Source organism: Canis aureus, chromosome 17 (assembly GCF_053574225.1).
Source record: "Canis aureus isolate CA01 chromosome 17, VMU_Caureus_v.1.0, whole genome shotgun sequence".
Classification (NCBI taxonomy): Eukaryota; Metazoa; Chordata; class Mammalia; order Carnivora; family Canidae; genus Canis; species Canis aureus.
Genome location: NC_135627.1, coordinates 37,197,425 through 37,218,623, shown reverse-complemented (window position 1 = coordinate 37,218,623; position 21,199 = coordinate 37,197,425). Strand labels below are relative to the sequence as shown.

The 21,199-nt window shown below is 32.9% G+C and overlaps 1 protein-coding gene across 1 annotated transcript in view; it reads right to left on the bottom strand.

The window, feature by feature from the left end:
• Positions 1–10,079: 10,079 nt before the first annotated feature.
• KLHL1 (kelch like family member 1) overlaps positions 10,080–21,199 on the bottom strand; it is a 362,820-nt gene continuing 351,700 nt past the window's right edge. Inside the window, exons 10-11 of the mRNA XM_077855417.1 lie at positions 17,116–17,287; positions 10,080–11,238 (exon numbers count right to left, since the gene is read on the bottom strand). Of these exons, the coding sequence (XP_077711543.1) occupies positions 11,179–11,238; positions 17,116–17,287 (232 nt within the window). The 3' untranslated portion in view covers positions 10,080–11,178. The remainder of the gene's footprint in view (positions 11,239–17,115; positions 17,288–21,199) is intronic.

The following is a 21,199-nucleotide window of genomic DNA, read 5'->3' as shown; positions in this document are numbered from 1 at the left end:
CCTGTGGAGTATACCTTAAAGATAATTTATGAGCTTTGATGCTTATGATCCTGTGTTCATCCATTGGTATAGTAATAGTTCTGGTTTTCTGATGCTGACTATAAATGTACTGCATCCCTGTGTCTGGAAGCTTAACTTACCTATTCCAGTTAACCTTTTGTCCACTCAGGAGATTTAGGATTGTCTTTAAATTGTTTAACATTGAATAATATTAATATTGAATAAATAAGGGACTAACAATGTTGAATTTATCTGAGCTCTCTTTTCCTGGAAAGCTTGTCAAGAGATCCTCCCCTTCCCTTTTGTGTTCTGAGAAATGGTTAACTGCGAAAGAGTGACTTTTTTGGCATATTCCAAGAATTAAACACCTCAAGCCTTCAAGTAGGACTCACTGTCATCCTTCTTCATAACCCCCTTGTTTCCACGATTATGAACCCAACTTTTCCTCCCTAGTCTTTTAAAACGTCTTCATTAATGAACATTCCTTCTATTACAACAGTCTGAATAAAATCATCTATATAATCTATGTAATTTGGTCTTTTGCAAGACTGTTTTGATTGATAAAGTGAGTAGAATGTGGTAAATGGAAATTAGGAAGGAAAAAAAAGGAAATTAGGAAGGGTATGAATATGACAGGAAGAGATAATTTTTGTGTATTTATAACTATATTGTAATTTTTGACAATTTTCTTTTTTCTCTGTGAGTTAGGAAGTTTTTCCTTTTTTCCCTAACCCTACTACAAACAGGATTGCTTTCATAATATATGAAATTACTTGATGATCTAGTTATTTACTTAGTTTATATTTTTTAAATGTTTTTTGTTTTTTTCTGATTTAGAGCTAGTGCTGATATTAACCTGGGTTTTGTTAATGGGTGTACATTTCTCAGAGAAAATAAATAAACTTTATGAAAAAATGTATTTATATAATTGCTTCCCTTAAAATGATTGCCTAGTAGTAAATAATCAATCTTTTGATTTTCTCTGTAAACATTTACCATGCATAGCTGTTATCACAGTTCAAGGGCTTTTTGTTTTGTTTTGTTTTGTTTTGTTTTGTTTTTGTGTTTGTTTTGTTTTAGAGAGGGAGAGAAAGAGATGGACATGGTCAGAGGGAGAGAGAGAAAGAATCTTAATCAGGCTCCATGCCCAACATGGAGCCCAACACAGGCTCAGTCTCATAATCCTGAGATCATGACCTGAGCCAAAATTCAGAGGTGGACACTTAACCAACTGAGGCCACCCAGGCACCCTCAAGGGCCTTTTATTTGTTTTGTTTTGTTTTGTTAATCTTTATCAATGATTTGTTAAGGGTTAGGCATTGGGCTAAGTGGTTTAAATAATTTTCATAATCCTCTCAATATACTTACCAGGAGGAAAGTCAGGAACAAAGAAGGTAGGTAGTTTGCCCTACTCACATAACGGGAAAAGACAGAGCCTAGATACAACCCGTGTGATCCAAACCCAAAATATAACCTCTTAACCACTTAGAATTCTTTCAGAAGTTTAAGGAAATGTTTTGTATATTATTGAATATTACAAATATAAGACAAAAATATGCATCAATTAAACTGTAAAATGAAGTTCATTCAGAAATTCTTGCTATTTGGATTCTTATCCATAATTTATAGTTCTAAAGAAAGAAAAGTCGATTGATAAATACATATGATTCTTTTCCTCACACAAGAGAGAAAGGCACCCTATAATTTTCCAAATTAAAGCTACTTAGCATTGTTAACATAGGAATTCAAGATTAGTTGGTTTGCATTTCCTAAGGATTCAGCAGAAGACAGTTTGGGATTTATTTCTGAGCTCCTGAAGAAAGTACTAGCAGAAATACCCTCCTCCTACCTAGATTTAGCAGTTGTAGGTATGCAGGGGACAAGTGGGAAGTGGTTAGAGAAAGAACATAATTGCTTTCTACACCTCACTTCAAGACTACTTCAGATTCCTCCTCCTGACTTTTCTGTCCTTACAAATAAGAGTTTCTTAGGTAAATCCTTGTTCATCTCCCCAAGCAATTTGATATTCCCTGATCAACTTCCTTTACATCTGGTACTTAAATCTATCATATCACTTATTCTAGGTATTATTTGCTTCTGAGTGTCTTTATTCTCACTGTTCTGATATAAAGAACCATTTGTTGTTTAAAATTATGCCTCCAACACCAATTTGGATTCCTGACATTATACAAGGTTTTTAGTGAATATTCGACAAATGAATATATTGCATTATGAACATACTACATTTAACTTATTTTCTCCCTATAAATTAGAGAACCATTTATTCATTTTAACCTAGATCTATAATTTCTATATGCTTACATAATTCAAGTCAATTGAAGAACTGAAAATTTTCTAAAAATTCTTGATTGTTTTGATTGGTGTTCTGTTTAAATTAATAGCATAATGTATGAATAGTAGCTTTAGTCCAAAAAATTTTTCAAACACTAAAATAATGTATTTTATAATCATAGATCTGATTAATTCTGATTGTGAATGTAGATCTAGAAATGTGATATATTTATTAAAGAAATATACTTCTATATTCTAAACTATTTGACAATCAACAAACACATAGAATATTAGACTGGCATCAAAGCATAAACATTTTGTTGACTGGTTAATCTGCTTCTCTGTTACTACTCTTCCAGTGAGTGGGTAGATGCTTTTGAATTCCTAGGATTTAGAAAAATTAATGTAGAGTATTTTATGTTAAAATAAGACACCTTTTTGACTCTGAAAGCACCTTTGCTTTCCTTTTACTACATTCTTTGGTATTACTTTGCTAGTTCAATTCAGTAGTGAAGCTTTTAGTCTCCATGGTTACTTTTGCAAATATAATTTGGTGAGAAGATCAGAGTAAAAATCAATCAAGGTAGTGCTTGGACATGCAATTTAACAACCTTTCCTAATGTGTACACTTCATAGCCTATTTCTTATACTCCTTTAGGAATTTTCTTAATTTTTTAATTGACATCAAACTAGCTTTAATATAATCCCCTTTTCAAACATTTAGATTAAAAATAAATTCCCTGTGAGCATCTTCTATACCAGTTAAAATCTAAATATGCCATTTGTATCAGCCAATTATCATACTTCATTTATATCTGGTAATAAAAATGAGGGAAAGGAACAGGTTTTGAACATTTGGAGAAATATAGGCATTTAAGTATGTATTATTTTTAAAAGGACTTAAGCAATTTTGTTTATGGGCGTGAGACATAAAGGATATGACAGTTATGAATTTCTACATAGTCAACTGTCTGAATTATTACTGAGAAATATATTTATTCAAATTTATGTTCAAATATTTTAACCAACAAAGGTGATTGGTCCTAAGATAGGGAAAAATGCAGTAGAATAGAAATACACTTACATTACACAAAGATATCAAGTTATAGTCACTATAATATTTTCTATATAGAATAAGAACACTTTACATTTTTTATTGTAGGTAATCTAGTACCCACAAGTTAGGTAATTTGAGTCAATGTGAGCAAATACTTATTTTCTCATAAATAGTATTTAATAAAATGAATTGTCATAGCTGTGCTATGTAATTCTATTCCTAATTCTATAATGGATAGAGTATAATTCTGAAAACTGTTATTTTGAATATTGAAGTAATGATGAATTAGTAATACATATGAAAGTATTTTATAAACATAAACAGTACTTTTGTTTTTGAGTGAGTGTGCTTTGTATTTGAAAAATACTATTAGTGGTTGTTCATAGAATAAATACCAACTTTTAAAAATAATTATTGTCAACAAACAATATTTTCCATGCATTTCTAAATTGAACTTTCAAAGTCTTAGTGATTTATTTATAAATCTATGAAATAGTAACAGGGGGCCCTTGATTAATGTGTGCTTATATAAATTTAAGCATATTAAATTCCCTTAAATGATCAGTCCCATTTTCAGCTTATTTAAATTCACTCACCCATTTTAATCTACATTCATAAAAATAACAATGCTTGTGTTTTAAGTTTGTGAAATACTTATCCTTAGAAAACTTTAGAACATTAGTCAACTCTAATACATTTATTAAAATAATAAATTCAGTGGTTTAATTTTTAATATTAAAATGTTTATAAACTTTGTCACATTTTCTTTTACCCTTCCATATAAAATTTAAAATCTAAAATCAGTATTACTTCTTACTTAATAGGATCTTAAGTCAATTGTGATGAATTTCTAACACATTAAAATTTATAAATACTGTTAAATTAGTTAAACAAGGAGTCCATTAGACTGAGGTTTTAATACGGTGGTGGCCTACATAAGCAAATCAAAATATAGCCTGTAATGGCTGTAGGTTGTGAAATCCCAAACAGCCAACAAAGCTTTAAGTTATAGCCAATCAAGTAATTTCCTCCATTTCTGCACCTTTATGTAAGTCTTTCCCCTAGCTCCCTTAGGTGGAGTGCTTTTGATACGGAAGAGCTTGGTTTTGTCTCATGGAGTCAAAAAATGATAGAGGTTTTTTAAGCAGAGATACAGAGAAAGCTCTCAGAAGTGAGAGGGGTCCCAAAAGGGTTGCCACTAAGGGCTTTCATGGTCTGTCTTTTATAGGAAACTGACCAGGGAACTTGGTAAATTTCTTGTTAATATCAGAGTGGATATTTAGAACAAACATGCTGGACTATGTAAATCTATCATACTAACAAGATGTTTTTGAATCTCCTCCATAATATTTCTCTGTATCTGGGATTTCTGTGAGTCTACTCAGGTAGCCCATGGCCTTGAGATTCTTGTGCCATCTTGGTTTGAGCAAGGACTATTGATAACACCTAATGATGTATTTCTTTGTGATCTGATGAGTTTCTGTGATTCTTTAGTAGCCATTAAAGGGGGATACTCCCTACCATTTTGGAGCTAGGGAGCCAGGTTGTTTTTACTAACTTATCTCTGTTTTCTTGGGATGGATATGAGCCTGACTTTGGGGGCTTTCGGTGTCCTTAGGATTTATGGGACCCCACAGATTCCTGGGAACCTGATCTGGGCCTTTTCCCTTATCATTCCCTGCCTAACCCTGTCTACCCCTAACTAGTTCCTATATCACTTTTAACCATTTCCACTTTGGCCCTGCCACAATGGCATCTATTTTTGTTTAGTTAACACTAAAATGTTTAATATGCCTCAGTTTATCCTTTAACAATACAAACATTTTAATTTTATCTCTTTAATGTAAAAGGCATTGCTGCTGTGGGTTTGATTATCTCTATCATCAATAGAAGAATTCTACATCTTATTTTGAAATCATAAGTTCCTCAGTAGGCAGAGGAATAGGTTTGCCCTTCTAAGCAAACTGGGGATTAGTTCCCAAGCAAACTAAAATTACCATTTCAAGATAATTGGTGTCAGTAAGAATCACTCTGATACTAAGCCAGAAATTTGTCTACATGAAACTAGGGACCACTCTCCTTTCCAGTCTTTAGTAAGACTGAGACAGATTATAAAATAATAGGCATAATATAATCATGTGATCTACTTTCTCTTGTTTCTTCCTTTGTAAAAATTCCAGCCTCTCATAATTGGAACTCTCTGCTTATCATATACCTCATTTCACCTACCTAACTACTATTTGTCTGCTGGGTTTTAGGAGTAATTTAATAAATAACACCCTTTCTCATCTTCACTCATATACAGAATTTAAGAAACAAAACAACCAAGCAAAGGGAAAAAAAGAGAGAGAAAGATCAAGAAACAGACTCTTAATTATAGAGAACAAACTGATGGTTACCAGAAAGGAGGGGGTAGAGCAATATGGAAGAGAATGGGGGATGTGTTAAAAAGTTAATAGGGGGGGGATCCCTGGGTGGCTCAGTGGTTTGGCGCCTGCCTTTGGCCCGGGCCCGATCCTGGAGTCCCAGGATCGAGTCCCACGTCGGGCTCCCGGCATGGAGCCTGCTTCTCCCTCCTCCTGTGTCTCTGCCTCTCTCTCTCTCTATGTCTATCATGAATAAATAAATAAATCTTTAAAAAAAAAGTTAATAGGGATTCAGGAATGCACATGTCATGATGAGCACCAGGTGATGTATGGAAATCCACCTAGAACTAATGTGTATTGTATATTGATGTATATTGTAAACCTAGAACTAATATAACACTCTATATGAACTAACTGCTTTTTAAAAAAAATATTTACTTCAGATGGACTTAAAAAAACCCAAACACGGGATCCCTTGGTGGCACAGCGGTTGGGCGCCTGCCTTTGGCCCAGGGCGAGATCCTGGAGACCCGGGATCGAATCCCACGTCGGGCTCCCGGTGCATGGAGCCTGCTTCTGTCTCTGTCTGTGTCTCTGCCTCTCTCTCTCTTTGTGTGTGACTATCATAAATAAATAAAAGTTAAAAAAAAAAAAAAAACCAAACACTTAGATATGAAAATAAATGATCATAAGAAAAAAGAAAAGAAAATATGTGATAATGAATTGTTTGGCTATATATAAGAGTGGGGTATCTTTCAGTCTGTACAGTCTTATGTTGCCTATGATGTATATCACATCCTGATTTCATGATTATTCAATAAGAAATTTTTTTTTTCTTACTACCTTTGTGGGGAGATTTTCTGGGTTTAGAACATTTTTGCTTGTTTTTATTTGTTTGTTTTAGTTTATTTTCCCAACATTATCACTCATCTGCCACATTATCACTAGGTTCACTATCGTTTAGAGGAGATATGGATAGTACCAAAGACCAGAAATGTCTTGGGGAAAAAAAAAAATTTCTTCATGTACCAGTGAAGTAGGGAAGAATTATTCTTTTAACATCATCCTTAAAGATTCAGGCATCACATCCACAAAATAAAGTTAGATATCCCTCAGATATATAGCATAGATCCTGAAAGTATCCTGAAGAGATTTTTCTCAACATTATTGAAATATGATGAAATCATGTATTTATTTGTCTTTCATGTCTGTGAGCTACATAGGAGAAAGTAATGTGTACTGAGTCCAGTGCCTGCACCTGTAGAGTTTGATACTTGGTCATGGAAATAATAAGCAAATAAAATAAATGATTTCATTTTCACAATGTGTTTTTCATATATTCTGAATACATAAATATTTTTGTGTGTAGTAACTTGTGTTACTTTTCATTTATTTTCAAGCATAAGAAAGTTAAATATCAATAAAATTTCAATTACTAAAAGTCACAAATCTAAGCATGATAAATTGAAAATATTCCAGTTATATCCATGTATATAATATATAAATGCATATGTTTCTGAATTCAAATCTGTATATATAAAGTATCTAATGATTGTGACTATCAAATTATAGAAACTTAATGCAAAAACAATATACAAAATTTATATAGTCACAAAATAACAATTTTCCATATAAGACAACCATGGGAAAAAAAAAAATGGGATGCCTGGGTAGCTCAGCGGTTAAGCATCTGCCTTCACCCTCAAGGCATGATCCTGGAGTCCCAGGATCGAGTCCCACCTCAGACTCCCTGCATGGAGCCTGTTTCCCCTTCCACCTAGATCTCTGTCTCTGTCTCTCTCTGTGTGTGTGTGTCTTTCATGAATAAATAAAGTCTTAAAAAAAAAAAAAAGAAATCATGGTCCATAAAATGATACAGTTCAGTGTCTTTTCAAATTATCTAGTAGGGTAATAGTGGGATATATTTATAGGAAGAAGTCCTGTTAAACCTTTATAGGAAACAAATTAATAAAGTTGCCTATAGGGGAGGAAAAATAATTTTTCCTCTACCCTTCTAGGATCTTGGCTGAGACTCCCCTGTAGTAAAAGAGATTAATGGGAGAAAAACAAACCAAAGTTTAATAACATGTACACCTCCTGTACATATGGGCGATACCCAGGAAAACTAACTCTCCAATATGGCCCAAGGCACCACCTTAAATACCTTCACCAACAAAAGATAAAAGGAGATGTTGGGAGTGGGGGCCAGTTTTGGGAGGCTGTCAAGAAAAGCACAGTAAATAAGGGTAAGCTTGTTAGGCAGATTTAAGTTGTTGCCTTCTTCATTAAATTTCTAGAGCTTTAGTCCTCCTCCTCTTCCAGTTACAGAGATGGAAACATTCTTACAAACAGAGATTTTCCATATAAATGTAAGTGTTCCTTAGGAAAAGGTATCTAATACACAGTTTTCAGAGCTATTCCTCTATCTGCTGTTTCTTAAAAAACAAGCAGCTCAAGATAATCCTTATGCCAAAGAGGCATATTTTGGGGTGACAAATTCTGTTCACCTTCATGCCTAAAAGATTAATTTAAATTATCATTTCTCTATTTATACTTAATTTTCATCTCTTTTGAAATTCTAAAAACACTATATACAGGTTTAACAAGTGACATGGACATGTTTAAAAGAATTGCCCAAAGCTGCAAAATCTTAAATATTTTATAAACATTTTAATATAGAAATATAAGACCATAGATATTTAAATATTAAATTTTTGCCTATATTTAAATGTTAATTTTTTAGAGTTGTTATCACAGGTTTTAGCTGTTGCAAATTTTTATTTAGTGCATAGACTTGCTGGTTTGTTCAAACCATACATAATGTAATTAATAATTTAAACTTCTTATACTCTTTGGGTAGCCAATATTTTTCAGGAGATTGCACTAATGCTTCTGTTCTTATTCAGTCTCTTGTTCCAGTATGCAGGGGAAACTAACAAACCTCACCTTTTTAATTTTATTTTAACTATAAGATTGATTGTGTTTTATTTGTTTTTAATGTACAACATAAAAAAATCAGTATTACAATGTTTGGAGATTGGATGTGAATGCACACTTTATAAATAATTTTGACCATATTATATATTCCTGTTCTCATTAATAGTCATTATTAAAGTGGAAAATATTTGGAAGATATTCTAAGATTTCATAGTGCTATTTGTAAAAATAAGTTATACTCCAGGGATATCAGTGTAATAAAAATACTGAACAATATCTTGGAAACTGGCCTCCTTGATGCTATTTTCTCTAATTTATTTAAATAGGCCTTATTCATTAAAGAGCCAAATAGTGAATCCTGTTTTTAGCAGAAGTTTTACTTCAAATGGAGATTTTTAGCATAGCTGAATTATCACTGAGAGAACCAAATTTCAAAAATCCTGGATTAGAATCATGGCAGGGTATATAGTAAGTGCAGGGACTTATTTAGATGTGACCTTGAAGGACAATTTCCTTCTCAGCAAATTGGCACAATGATATCCATTCACCCTATCTCATATAGGCTTACAATTCATTGTCCAAAGTGCTCTTCAGTGTCATCATTTGGTCAGTTGATGTACCAATATAAGCAGTAGTGGTAGGCTAATATGATCTACATATAGATTTGGCTGAATGCAGCAAATTTGTTTCAGGTAAATTCCTAATTTTAAAAATTCGTTGATACTTCCTCCTATCTTTTACTTCTAGTGACATAATTTTTCTGACATAAAATGTGACTAATAAATGTGATCACATGTATATATTGGGAAAATTTAGATTTCCTAGTATTTCTTTGATACAAACTATTGATATTTTCCTTGGTTATTAGATTTCAAACATTTTCCTCCATCCAACAATAAAAATCAGTTCCATAGTTTACACTGAATCAAAAGAGGAATTTTCTTACCTTTTCTAATTACTGTACAATTATCAGCACTCATTATGGGATGTGTGTCTTGTAAGAATTATTGTTAACTGCCTCAAATGAGTGACTACAGAAGAAAGCAATTATCTAAAGACTGCATTTGGTATCAGCCTAATATTTAGGAGGAAATACACATTTTTTAAAATTTTTTTATTTATTTATGATAGTCACACACAGAGAGAGAGAGAGAGAGAGAGAGAGAGAGCAGAGACACAGGCAGAGGGAGAAGCAGGCTCCATGCACCGGGAGCCCGACGTGGGATTCGATCCCGGGACTCCAGGATCACGCCCTGGGCCAAAGGCAGGCGCCAAACCGCTGCGCCACCCAGGGGTCCCGGAAATACACATTTTTAAGAGAGATCTACACTTTTTGATTTTTTGAAAAGTCAAGCAATAAAAATGGCCTACCTTGTCAGTGTTTTACTCAGATTTGAATTAAAATTTATTGAAGAAAGATACAGTGATAAAAGCAAATGTTCTATCATTTATTAATTATATTTAAAATTTACATGAACCTATTAAGGACATTGCGTAATGCTTCCACTTTATGCTTTAAACAATTACAAACATTTGGCATAAAATAATGTGCATATCAATGTAACAAGTTTGAAAAGAGGGAAATGAGGATCAGAAGCCTGACTTCCTTCTAACAATGATCATTAACACTCCAAATGAATGGATCATAGATTTTTCTCCCAAAATCCTAAGATTTTTTTGTTTGTCTGTTTTTCATGAACAAAATTCTAAAGGACTTTAACATGCAATGGATATATATAACATTCAGAATAACTAGCTTCCATGCTTACACTGAACTCAACATGAGGCAAAAGCCCATAATTGTACTGATTCTTTGGCTCAGTGTGTTTAAAAAGCAAAGCAATGTGGTAAGCCTAATGAAAACAATCCTTTGTGTTTGCCAGCTTCAGATTGCTAATATGATTGCAATAAAATTCAACCATCCTCACTGATGATATATGCAGCTTTGATTAACAGAACGGTTTGTTTTCTGAATGCAAGAAGCAGGCATGAATCTGTTTCTCTAATTGTCCTCATAGTTTAGAAAATGAGGAAGAAACGTGTTTGTTTTAATAAAACGTCTTTCTGCCTCCTAGAATGACCACATCTGATTAGGAAAATAGTAAGCCAATCAGATTCTATCAGATTAAATATCGTATCTTCGACCTCTTTGATATTGCCACAAACTATAAAACAATGGAGTTGTAGTCACGAAATTATCCATGTCACAAATACTGGTCTTTCCTTTTAATTGCTCAAGAAAAACAAGCCTTTGGTAACTTTAGTTATTGTATGCTACAATACAAAACAAATTACCAATAACCGTTCCTGAACTAACTAATATACGGCCAGACATTGTTCCCATAGCAGTTTGATGTTTATTTCGATTCCTATAATTCTTTGATCTTCTACCTCTTTTGACACCAGTAGGTAAATCTACAGAAATCCTTGTTCTTGAAGAATTTTCATCTCAGGAAATTCTCATTCTTGCCCTCTGATATAAAAATAACCACTCCAGCAAATAAAATCTCTCCAAATAAAAATAAGTCAAGGTTGCTTGATGACTACCACACAGGCACCTGCTCTCCCAATATTCAAAGAAGCCATCTGTTAAAAAAAATGGAACACAATTTAAGACAAATCTTTTGTCATGAGAAGTATACAAATTGTAATATATTTAAAACACTCATGTGTGAAAATCATAAATACATGTGCTTACATTTTCCCAGTTTAGTCACAAGTAGTTCAATAAAAATGGAAACATTGAAAATGCCTTTTACAAAAGAGCAATAATTTGCATATTGAAATTGTTAAAACTTGCAATCATTTTTGGAATTTTTAATACAAGTATTAAATATTTAATGACATAAAGATGAGATAGAAAAGTTTCCAGCAAATATTTATTTCTGGGTTTGCATGGACACATTTGTGATGATATTTCATAGTAGTATCTTGGAGTCTATTTTAGGTGAAATAGCTATTACACTTACTGAAATCATCTTGAACTTATTTCCCCAGATATTATACTGAATTAAATGTGTTATTCATTCATTCTAAACAGAGATATACAATGAAGTAACTTCAATATTTTGTCTTAATAGGCCATAATTACAATTGCTACAGTGCTTATTAAAAAATTTCACCTTATGATAATCATTGAGATGAGAATTGAGATTTTTAAAATAGTTCCTGAATATGAAATTGGCTAGAAATATATTAAAAACAATAAATTTTATAGTTTGTAATGAAAATTTATTCCATGGAGGTAAGCCAAGATTTTAATAATTTGAGCATTTTGATATGAATGATTTTTATTACAGTTCTCTAAGAATAATTTATGCACATATGATATCAGAGTAGGGTAGAAATCACAATGTATTATTCCAAACTGAAAAGAAAGTGAATAAAATGTAAGAAATAAGACAGGCAAGACCAAAATAACCTCATATTACATATATTATCTTATTAATTGAGAAAGGACATGGTCTCACTCTCTAAGTATGAAAATTACCACTTGTATCTACAATTATTTTAAATGTGCTTATTGTTATCTGCCATCCATTTGCAGGGTAAAAAGAGAGAGAGAAAAAAAAAAAAACAGTAACTTCCCATATATTTTTGTATTCATTTGCTGTAAGAAGAATTTTTATGGATCACCACATCACCTTTATAATCCCATCATGTATTGTTATCGTTGTAGGATATCATGCACATAGAATGAAATAAATGTCAGGAAACAATATATAAATCAATATATCCAATGTATGTGACTCCAAAATGTACACACTTTCCATTGTCTCTCTTTTAGTTTTCAATGATTTTTGAGTGTTGTTTCACATCAAAGTCACCTAAGGAACTTTTACAAAGTATATGTGCTCATGCCTCACCACTAAATAGGCATGCGTTGAATATTGGGTAGTTGTATTTTTGAAAATTTTCCCAAATACCCTCTGATATTCATTCAATACTGAGAAATCCTGCACATAGTTTCTAGACAGAGTATAGAGTGAATTGCTTTACTTTATGCCTATATCTACATCCATACATATCTCTCTAAACATGTATGAGTGTGTTTGTAAAAATGAATCTCTGTCTTGTTTTCCAGAAATGTGCTATTCCTCCCGTGTTTCCAGTGTCAGGTAATGATACCACTCTCAGTTGCTCAAGATAGAAACCAAAAGTACATCCATGACCTAACTTAGTTCTACCTCATCGACCTTACATCTGAATAATCATCAAGTCTTACAAATGTCTCTCTATTGAACATGATTATACCCTCACACTCGGGGTAGCCGAGTATGCCACTGCAAGATATGCCACTTTGGCATATTGATAATTTTGAATTAAAGGTACTTGATAGGTGAGTGAGATAGGAGAGACTCTCTGACCCAGTCCCACTGAAAGCAGGAGATAAGTCTCCAATATGAAAGGTAATCTCCCTGTAGCAGGAGGGTAGAAGGCATCCTTATCACCAGAGATAGAGAATTTAGAGCCAAAGAGCTGTATCAATAAACCTTGTTACTTCAGCGATTTTCTGCCACAAGCTCAAATCCTTGTCAGTTTATCACAAATGTATCATTTTGTCTAAAAGGTATGAAGCTTCCTGCTTTGGCCACCTATTTGAGAGTCCTATTTTTATGAGGTTCTCATATGTACAAAATTACATTTTTCTCCCATTAATCTGTCTTAGATCAATTTAATTATTAGACCAAGCAAATTATCTAGAAGGAAGAAGGGAAGAGTTTTCCATCCCTTCAGTGGATTGGTAAAATATCCTCCTAGCAGATTTCTCTGACGCTAATCTTGCTTGCTCCTAGTGATTTTTCACATCATATCAAGTGCAATCATTTTAAAACATAATTCTGATTATTTACTTTCCCTGCTTAAAACCCTTCACTAACTCCCCTCAGCCATCTAGTTAAGTCAAGACTCTATAACATGGCTTCTGGCCCTGCATAATATGGACCCAGTTTGTCTCCAAATTCCTTGCTCACCACTTTATTTTTTGCCTGTTACATGTTCTTCCTGCAGTTCTTTATAAATTCTGTTCCTCAAACCAAACCACTCCCCCCATTTGGTTAACTATTACCCACTGTCAGGTCTCATTCTACATGTCATTTCCTGAGGGGAGATTTCTCTACCCAACACACTTAGTTTCTATCACAATGCTAAGTTTTTCTCTTACCATAGGAATTTATCATGCTATTTTGAGCATTTGATATATTCTACATAAATACATTTTAAATATTTAAGAGAGCTTTTCTGCTTTCCCCTTCGCTCTAACTTCATCTTATTTAATACATATTTTAAAGGAAATCTGCTATGCTATTCCTTCAAGTTATACCTTCAGCCCTAGAGTGACAAGCTAAAAAATTGGCCACAGAACCAATTAGAAAAAAAGAAATGGAGAATGTAGATGTCTCATCAGGCTCCCCTAGAACTTATTCTCAATATCTTCTACAGTAGCGCCTCCTTGAAGGGGGGATATGTTTCAAGACCCCTAGTGGATGACTGAAACCATGGATGGTACCAAACCCATTAATATACTCTTTCCCTATACATCCATACCTAGGATAAAGTTCAATTTACAAATCAAGTACCATAAGAGATTAACAACAATAGCAAATAATAAAATAGAATAATTATAACAATATACTGTAATAAGTTATGTGAATGTGGCCTCTCTTCTTGTGATGATGCAACATGATAAAATACGTAATGAGATGAAATGAGATGTCAGCATTGCGACATAGCTAATGGCTACTACTAAACTTCTGATAATACATCAGAAGGAGAGTCACCTGCTTCTAAACTGTAGTAGACCATTGTTAACTGAAACCATGGAAAGCAAAACTGCAGATAAGAGGATACTACCATATATCTATTTTGTTACAAAAAAACTAAACCTATGCACAGCAGAGCAAAATGAGTTGCAACAGTAATTCTCAACTACTTAATTTAAGAAATATTTACATTATCTTTTAACCCATGCCAATAACTATGTTAGTCTTTTGGGGAGATGATAGTAAATCACACACTATTCTTCTTTAGAGCTGTAGGTGGATGCAGTACTATAACAATGTACCAAGACAACACATGAGAGGGTGGTTTTACCCAGACCAGAGGAATGGAATAAAGTTCTTTTTTTATGTCTTGAAGTACACATAAAGTACACATATTGTTTTTTTTTCAAATAAAATAGAAGAAACTACACGCAGTGTTAAGTGACAAAGTCAAATTTATTAAAATACATACACACACCATATATGTATGTATGTATGTGTTCTCAATAAAATGATCTAAGACATGAATCTGGCAATTTCTTCTAAATCTGTCATTATTATTTCCTATTAGCTAACTTCAGAAGTGTTACAAATATACATGTATATATGAACAAATATAAATGTTCACCTATTTGGGAATGCCAATGATAAATAGGATAGCCTGTTGGTTTTGTCCATTTATGGTATAAATGGAGAGAAAGTGACAGGCATTATCCAGCCATATGGGATTTCTTCTTTAAGGAGCTAGAATTCTGAAAATTTTCAAAGGGATTTTGTGTGGGTCTGCAGATAGTTTCTGGAAAGTGTTAAAAATACAAATAATGAAAATATATGGACATAGGGACTCCTGGATGCCTCAGTGGTTGAGCACCTGCCTTAGGCTCTTAGTGTCATCCTGGGTCCAGGGATCAAGTTCTGCATCAGACACCCCACAGGTAACCTGCTTCTCCCTCTGTCTATGTCTCTACCTCTCTCCCTGTGTCTCTCATAAATAAGTAAATAAAATCTAAAAAAAAAAGTGGCACATTTAAAATATATGTCATTACACTAGTACATTTCCTCAGCAAATCCACAGTCATTAATCCATGCAGTATTTCTTTGTAAACACTAAGAACTCAGAAACAGAAGAGGTTAAAATATATTCTCTCAAATTTGTGCAATAATTACATGTTAATTTGTGCAGGTTTCTTTTATATTTGTTGCTCTATGGATGAAGAATGCTTCTTACAATTAAAATAAAATTTAGAAAATCACATGACCTAGCTCTCCAAATACTTCCCCTTCTTTCATTCATTCTGCCTTCTTTTTTACTTTTGGTCAAATTCATCTATCTTCACTGAAATCAAAGAGTTTTCTCTTAGAAAGTGTAAGATTCATAAGGCAGGCACATTAGTATGGATATTAGGAATTTAGTTTTATACTTCAGAGTCAGCCTATCTCAATATTGTGGTTGATTAGATAGGATAAAAACTGGCACAATCAAGGAAGTTACATGTCTTTAAAAGTAAGTATCTCTAAAAGAAATTTACTTCAATCACTGTTCAAGTTCTTCAGATAAACTTTAGTCAAGTTCTATGACTTCCCCTGCCCCACTGGCATATAGAACCCTCTATTGACTGAGGAATATTATGAGATTAAGATTCCTATTATGCTTCAATTAAATAAGGCTTTGGGATCTCACTGCATCCCTTGGTGGAAATGGTTTATTTGTTTGTTGGAAAGGTATCTTGCTTTTAGGTTTCTGATAAAGTGGAGGAATAATAGAAATATTGAGACGTTTGGAAATGAAAGAAGTAAAATAGGAAGAAGTTGAATATAAGGACACAAGTCTGAGAATATATCTGTTTCCTCCATTATAAATGAGGTCAATGTAGATATACAGAATGAGGTATTTTCCTTTGTCATTAAGTTGCACTGCACTCATTTTCCACGGGCACCCACATACAACACAGGTCCTCTAGCTGTGTGACCAGAATGGGAGCTGCCTTATCCTAGCATGATCCTGAGTCTCTAAGTGTACTATGTATCAAGAGATAACACCTCACATAAGGGAAGCCAATTATTTTACTCCATCTTCCTGGCCAAAGTGATTGTCTGGGAGTGAGTACTTTCTACATGACAGATCATTTAGAGCCTTGCTGTTTTGTTTTTGTTTCTTAATTGACAAAGAGGTGTTTTGTTTCTGTTTTTTGTTTTTGTTTTTCTGTTTATGGTTGTTGGGACTACTACTTAGAGCTTCCAGCAGCTCCACTCCATGGAAAATAATATGTGCAGTAGGTAGCAGTGGACCTAATAAAGATAGTCAAGCAAAAATAGGAGCCACAAAGTTGTTTTATGTAGATTTCCATCTTCTTATTCTAGTTAACTCTAAAACCAAATATTCTAAAGTTAGGTTTTTGTGAATCAATATATTATACTTTGGGTTTTTGTTTGTTTCAGCTAATTAAAATTCAGTTCCTGCCCCTTATTATTACTTATAATAAAGCTGAAATCCCAAAGAAGGATGTATATCACCTTTTAATATGAATTTTATTAAAGTATAGAATACATAAAAGTACACAAAAACGTGATATAGTTAACATTTTACAAAATGAACATGACAATGGGATAAATCAATCATTTTGGGTTCAAGGAAGTTTAGAAGGAAGTAAATGAAATAAATTCTTGTTTTTGAAGTAAATTATGCTGGCAACAGACTTACCTGTGTCCACTCATTTGTTTGTGGATCGTAGGATTCCATAGTGTTGAGGTAAGTCTGCCCATCATAGCCACCAACGGCATATAGTCTGTCACCAAGGAGACAGACTCCAACAGCATCTCTGGGCATACTCAAAGGAGCCACCATGGTCCATGTGTCTGTTTTGGGATCATATCTAAAAGGTAAGGATAATAGGACATAACATATTCTAATCACATTCTGCTTTTTACTATACGAATGATACTTTTTCAGAAGCACACCATGAAAAACAAAACTCCTTTTTTTTTCTAAAAGCTCAATTATTGGAGCAGATGTTTAAGAGTTAATATCCACAATGTCTGGCTTTCTGAATTTTAATGTATTTTAAAAATACACCTAGACTCTTAGATGGATGCACAGTCACTTTAAAAAATGAACCTCATGATTTCTTTCCACAAGGAAGGCAGATATGTAAATAACTGTTTTCCACTGCAAAATAAGGTTCTGAAAAGTAAAAATAAGCAAAATGCTATGGTAGTGAAATAGAAGTAAAGGTGAAAAATCTGGGATAATTATGGAATTCTCCACCATTGAAGTTGCTTTTAAATCAGTTGCTTTATATCTAAAGGTATAGCCTAAATTTATTAGAAAGAGGAAGGGACATTTATGTAAAAGAACTGAAGTGTTAATAAAAATGCATGGCCAGCTTTGAGGAAAGCAGGTGTTTTAGGGTGACTAAGTTCAGTGATACAGAAGGACCAGAGTGTCTGAAAGGGTGATTTTGGATCAGCTTAGGTTTGTGTGATGGGTGTGAAGGGATTTTGTGTTTCAACAAGAAAACTTGGCAAAAATAATTACAATATGAAAAGAACTGTGCTTTACGGTGTTATTTGGGATTCACTGTAAGGAAGAAATTGGTAAATCAAGAGGTTGAAGCAGGGGGCCCAAGTTATTATTACTGAATTTAAGCCAAAAATAATTTAATTTCCAGAAAGTCTGACTACCATACATTACATATGGATATTTTGTATTTTGAGTGGCAAAAGCCTGAAGAATACTTTTGTGAATGTACTTTATTTCAGCTAAGAATGAATGATTAAACCACTTTGCCTTTCATCTGTACCTGCAAGGTCAGATACAGAAATGAAAAAGCTAGTAAGAACCCAGCAGAATAAATATAAAAGAAGTCTGGGTGAAAGTTTGGGTTTGTTTTGTGTGTGTATGTGTGTGTGTGTGTGTGTGTGTGTGTGTGTAACAGATATAGCAAATATATTTTTAGTTTGTTTTTCTACTCCAATCTTGTGTTTCACCAATTGAAACTTTCAACCCACAGCCTCCTAAAACAAAGAAACAAACATAAACAAACCTAAAATAAAAACAAAAAGCCACCTGTCTGTTTATTGAAAATAAAGAAGGTTGTTAACAAAAGAAATGGTTGGGAAGACCCCAAGGATCTGAAATTTATATTTCTCTATATTTATGTTATCCAAGGTGTTACATGCATTTACATGCCATGTTTGGAGAGATTGTGACAGCCAAGATAATCTACATGAAATGAGAGATTGGTTGAATGCCTGCAAAACCAGGACTGCCTTGAAAGTATGCTGTCCAGAGAATAAAAATGTAATTTTACTTGCTATAGTTAATAAATGCAAAACATCACAAATAAAACAGATATATAGAAACACACAGAAACACAATCTATGCCATCAAAACCTTTATTTAAACTTACCATGAAAAATATAAACTTACCATGAACAATTTGAAATATAAAAGATTTTTTAAAATAAGGGCAAAATAAAGAAGAAGAGGGGGAGGAAGAGGAACCAGAGGAGGAGGAGGAAAGAAGATACCTCAAGAAATCAAATAGTGGAATCCAGAGAGTGAAATGTTTTATAGAATAACTGGCTGAATTCTCCAAGTCAATAGCAAAACGAACAAACAAAACCCCCAATAATAATGAACAAATGATTAGGAAGAAATAGCTATTCTAAATGAATTATGATTAAACATAACAGAAGAAAAGTGAGTGGATTTTATTTGGATCCCAATTCAAATAGACCAATTATTAAAAGATGTTTGAGACATTTTAAAAATTTTAATATAACCTGGGCATTAGATTTTAATAAGGAGTTATTGAAGTTCTTATTAGTTCTGAGAATAGCATTGTTGTTACATGTAAAAAATAAAAGCTCTGATCATTTTTGGTTGGCTGTTTCTGGGATAAATTCAGGAATATTTTGAGCTAAAATGACATGGTTGAGAAATTCTTTGAAATACTTCAAAAAAAAAAAAAAAGAGAGAGAGAGTGAGAAGGGAAATGGATAAAACAAGAATGACACACTGGTGATAGTGGTTGAAGCCAGGTAATGAGTACAGGGAATTATATTGTATTGTTTACTTTTTTGTCAGGAACGATCTGTAGTAAAAATAACTTTAAAAGTAAGAATGTATAATACACTTTAATTTCAATGAAAAGCAAACATTCTTTACACTTTATTCATTCTTCAGTAAAATCTAGGCTAGCTTTTGTCCCAATCACTTCACTTAAATAGCTTTTTCTGAAGTCATATTTTATCCCTCATTTAATTGCTATCCAGCTCTATAGAATTTTTTCAACTAATGTCAGCAAAGCAGACTTCATCACTTTGCAAAAAAGTAGAACTGAGAAAACAGCCAACACTAGTGCATGAAGCAATAATACATGAATTTCTGAAGATCTATGAAATTTCAAGTGAAACCCAAATACTGAACAATTCTCAAATACTTATATTCCAGGGGGACATAAGAAAACGCTAGTATGTCTTATATTTAGGTACACATTTAGAAATAATATCCTACATTTAGAAATAGATATCACTGTTTTATATATATATTTTACAAAATTCCTGAAGGGACCTTTAAAAATTTAATGCATTCTAGAAAATCCAGATCTTTGGATTAGATGTGTCTGTTTTCAAATCTATGTAATACATTTTTTTCTTATAATAAACTTTTAATTCATATCTGAAAATGGTAAAAATTTAAATTTGTATATTGCAATCCAAAAACATAAAGGCAAAACAAAGCCAAAACAATCCAACTCCTCCCCACCTATCACACACTTTCTGCTAGATACTTAGGAAATAATTAACAGAAATACAAAATTACCTACTAGTCGTTATCCTTGTTTTCACATTAATGACTCTAAATTGATTTTTCTATATTCAGAACTCTTTATGGGGATATGGAAGACTGTTATGCCCATAAATGAAATAAATAACTTTTCTAACCTTAGGAGAAGTTCTACAGATGTATATCCATTTTCCAAATGATTATTAACAATGAACTCTGTCATTGTCAGTTAATATTTTTGATGAAACTCAGTCCTAACCATTATTTTTTCTCTGGTTCTTGATTTTTTATTATTTTTTTAAAGAAAAAAGTGGCAGGGATGGTGGGGGAAATGGAGTGGCTGTCTTTTTTTGTATTTAGGCTGTCTGCTTTTCCTACATCTCACCTTGGCCTTCGTGGTCAGAATGTTGAGTTCTGTATCAGGGACTCTATTAAAGTTTACAGCCCTTGGTCAAGAGAAGCACCAATATAGAGAGGCTAAAATTGGCTGTAAAAAGAAAACTTGCTGAAGGCATGTGAGAGTCACAGAACAAAATGTAGTGTCGCATTGAAAATTCCCATTGAAATTTTTGATGTACCATTAATTTTTTAAGCCTCAGTTTCCCCCGTTATTTAGGGATAAAAATTAACCTTAAAATATTTAAAGGGAAACTCTTTTTAAGTATTAAAGCATTACATTGGGAACAAATAGAATCATTTTCCCAAATGTATAAGCAATATTCAGCTAGAAAGCAAATTAAGCAACATAGAAGTGATTTGTAGCCAGGTTTGTTTGCCTGTAAAACAAAATAAAGCAAACAAGAAAAGAGAGAAATAAGGAAAGATAAGATACATGCTATTAAAATAGATCAACAGCTCTGAAAAAGTGACTTTTAGGTTTCTAGTAAATAAATTATACAATCTGTGTTTGAATTTTCATAATTATTTGAATTAAGCAATTAAGAATGACAATAACACTGGTCAAAATAAATTTTATTTTTCCTGTAAAGAAAAC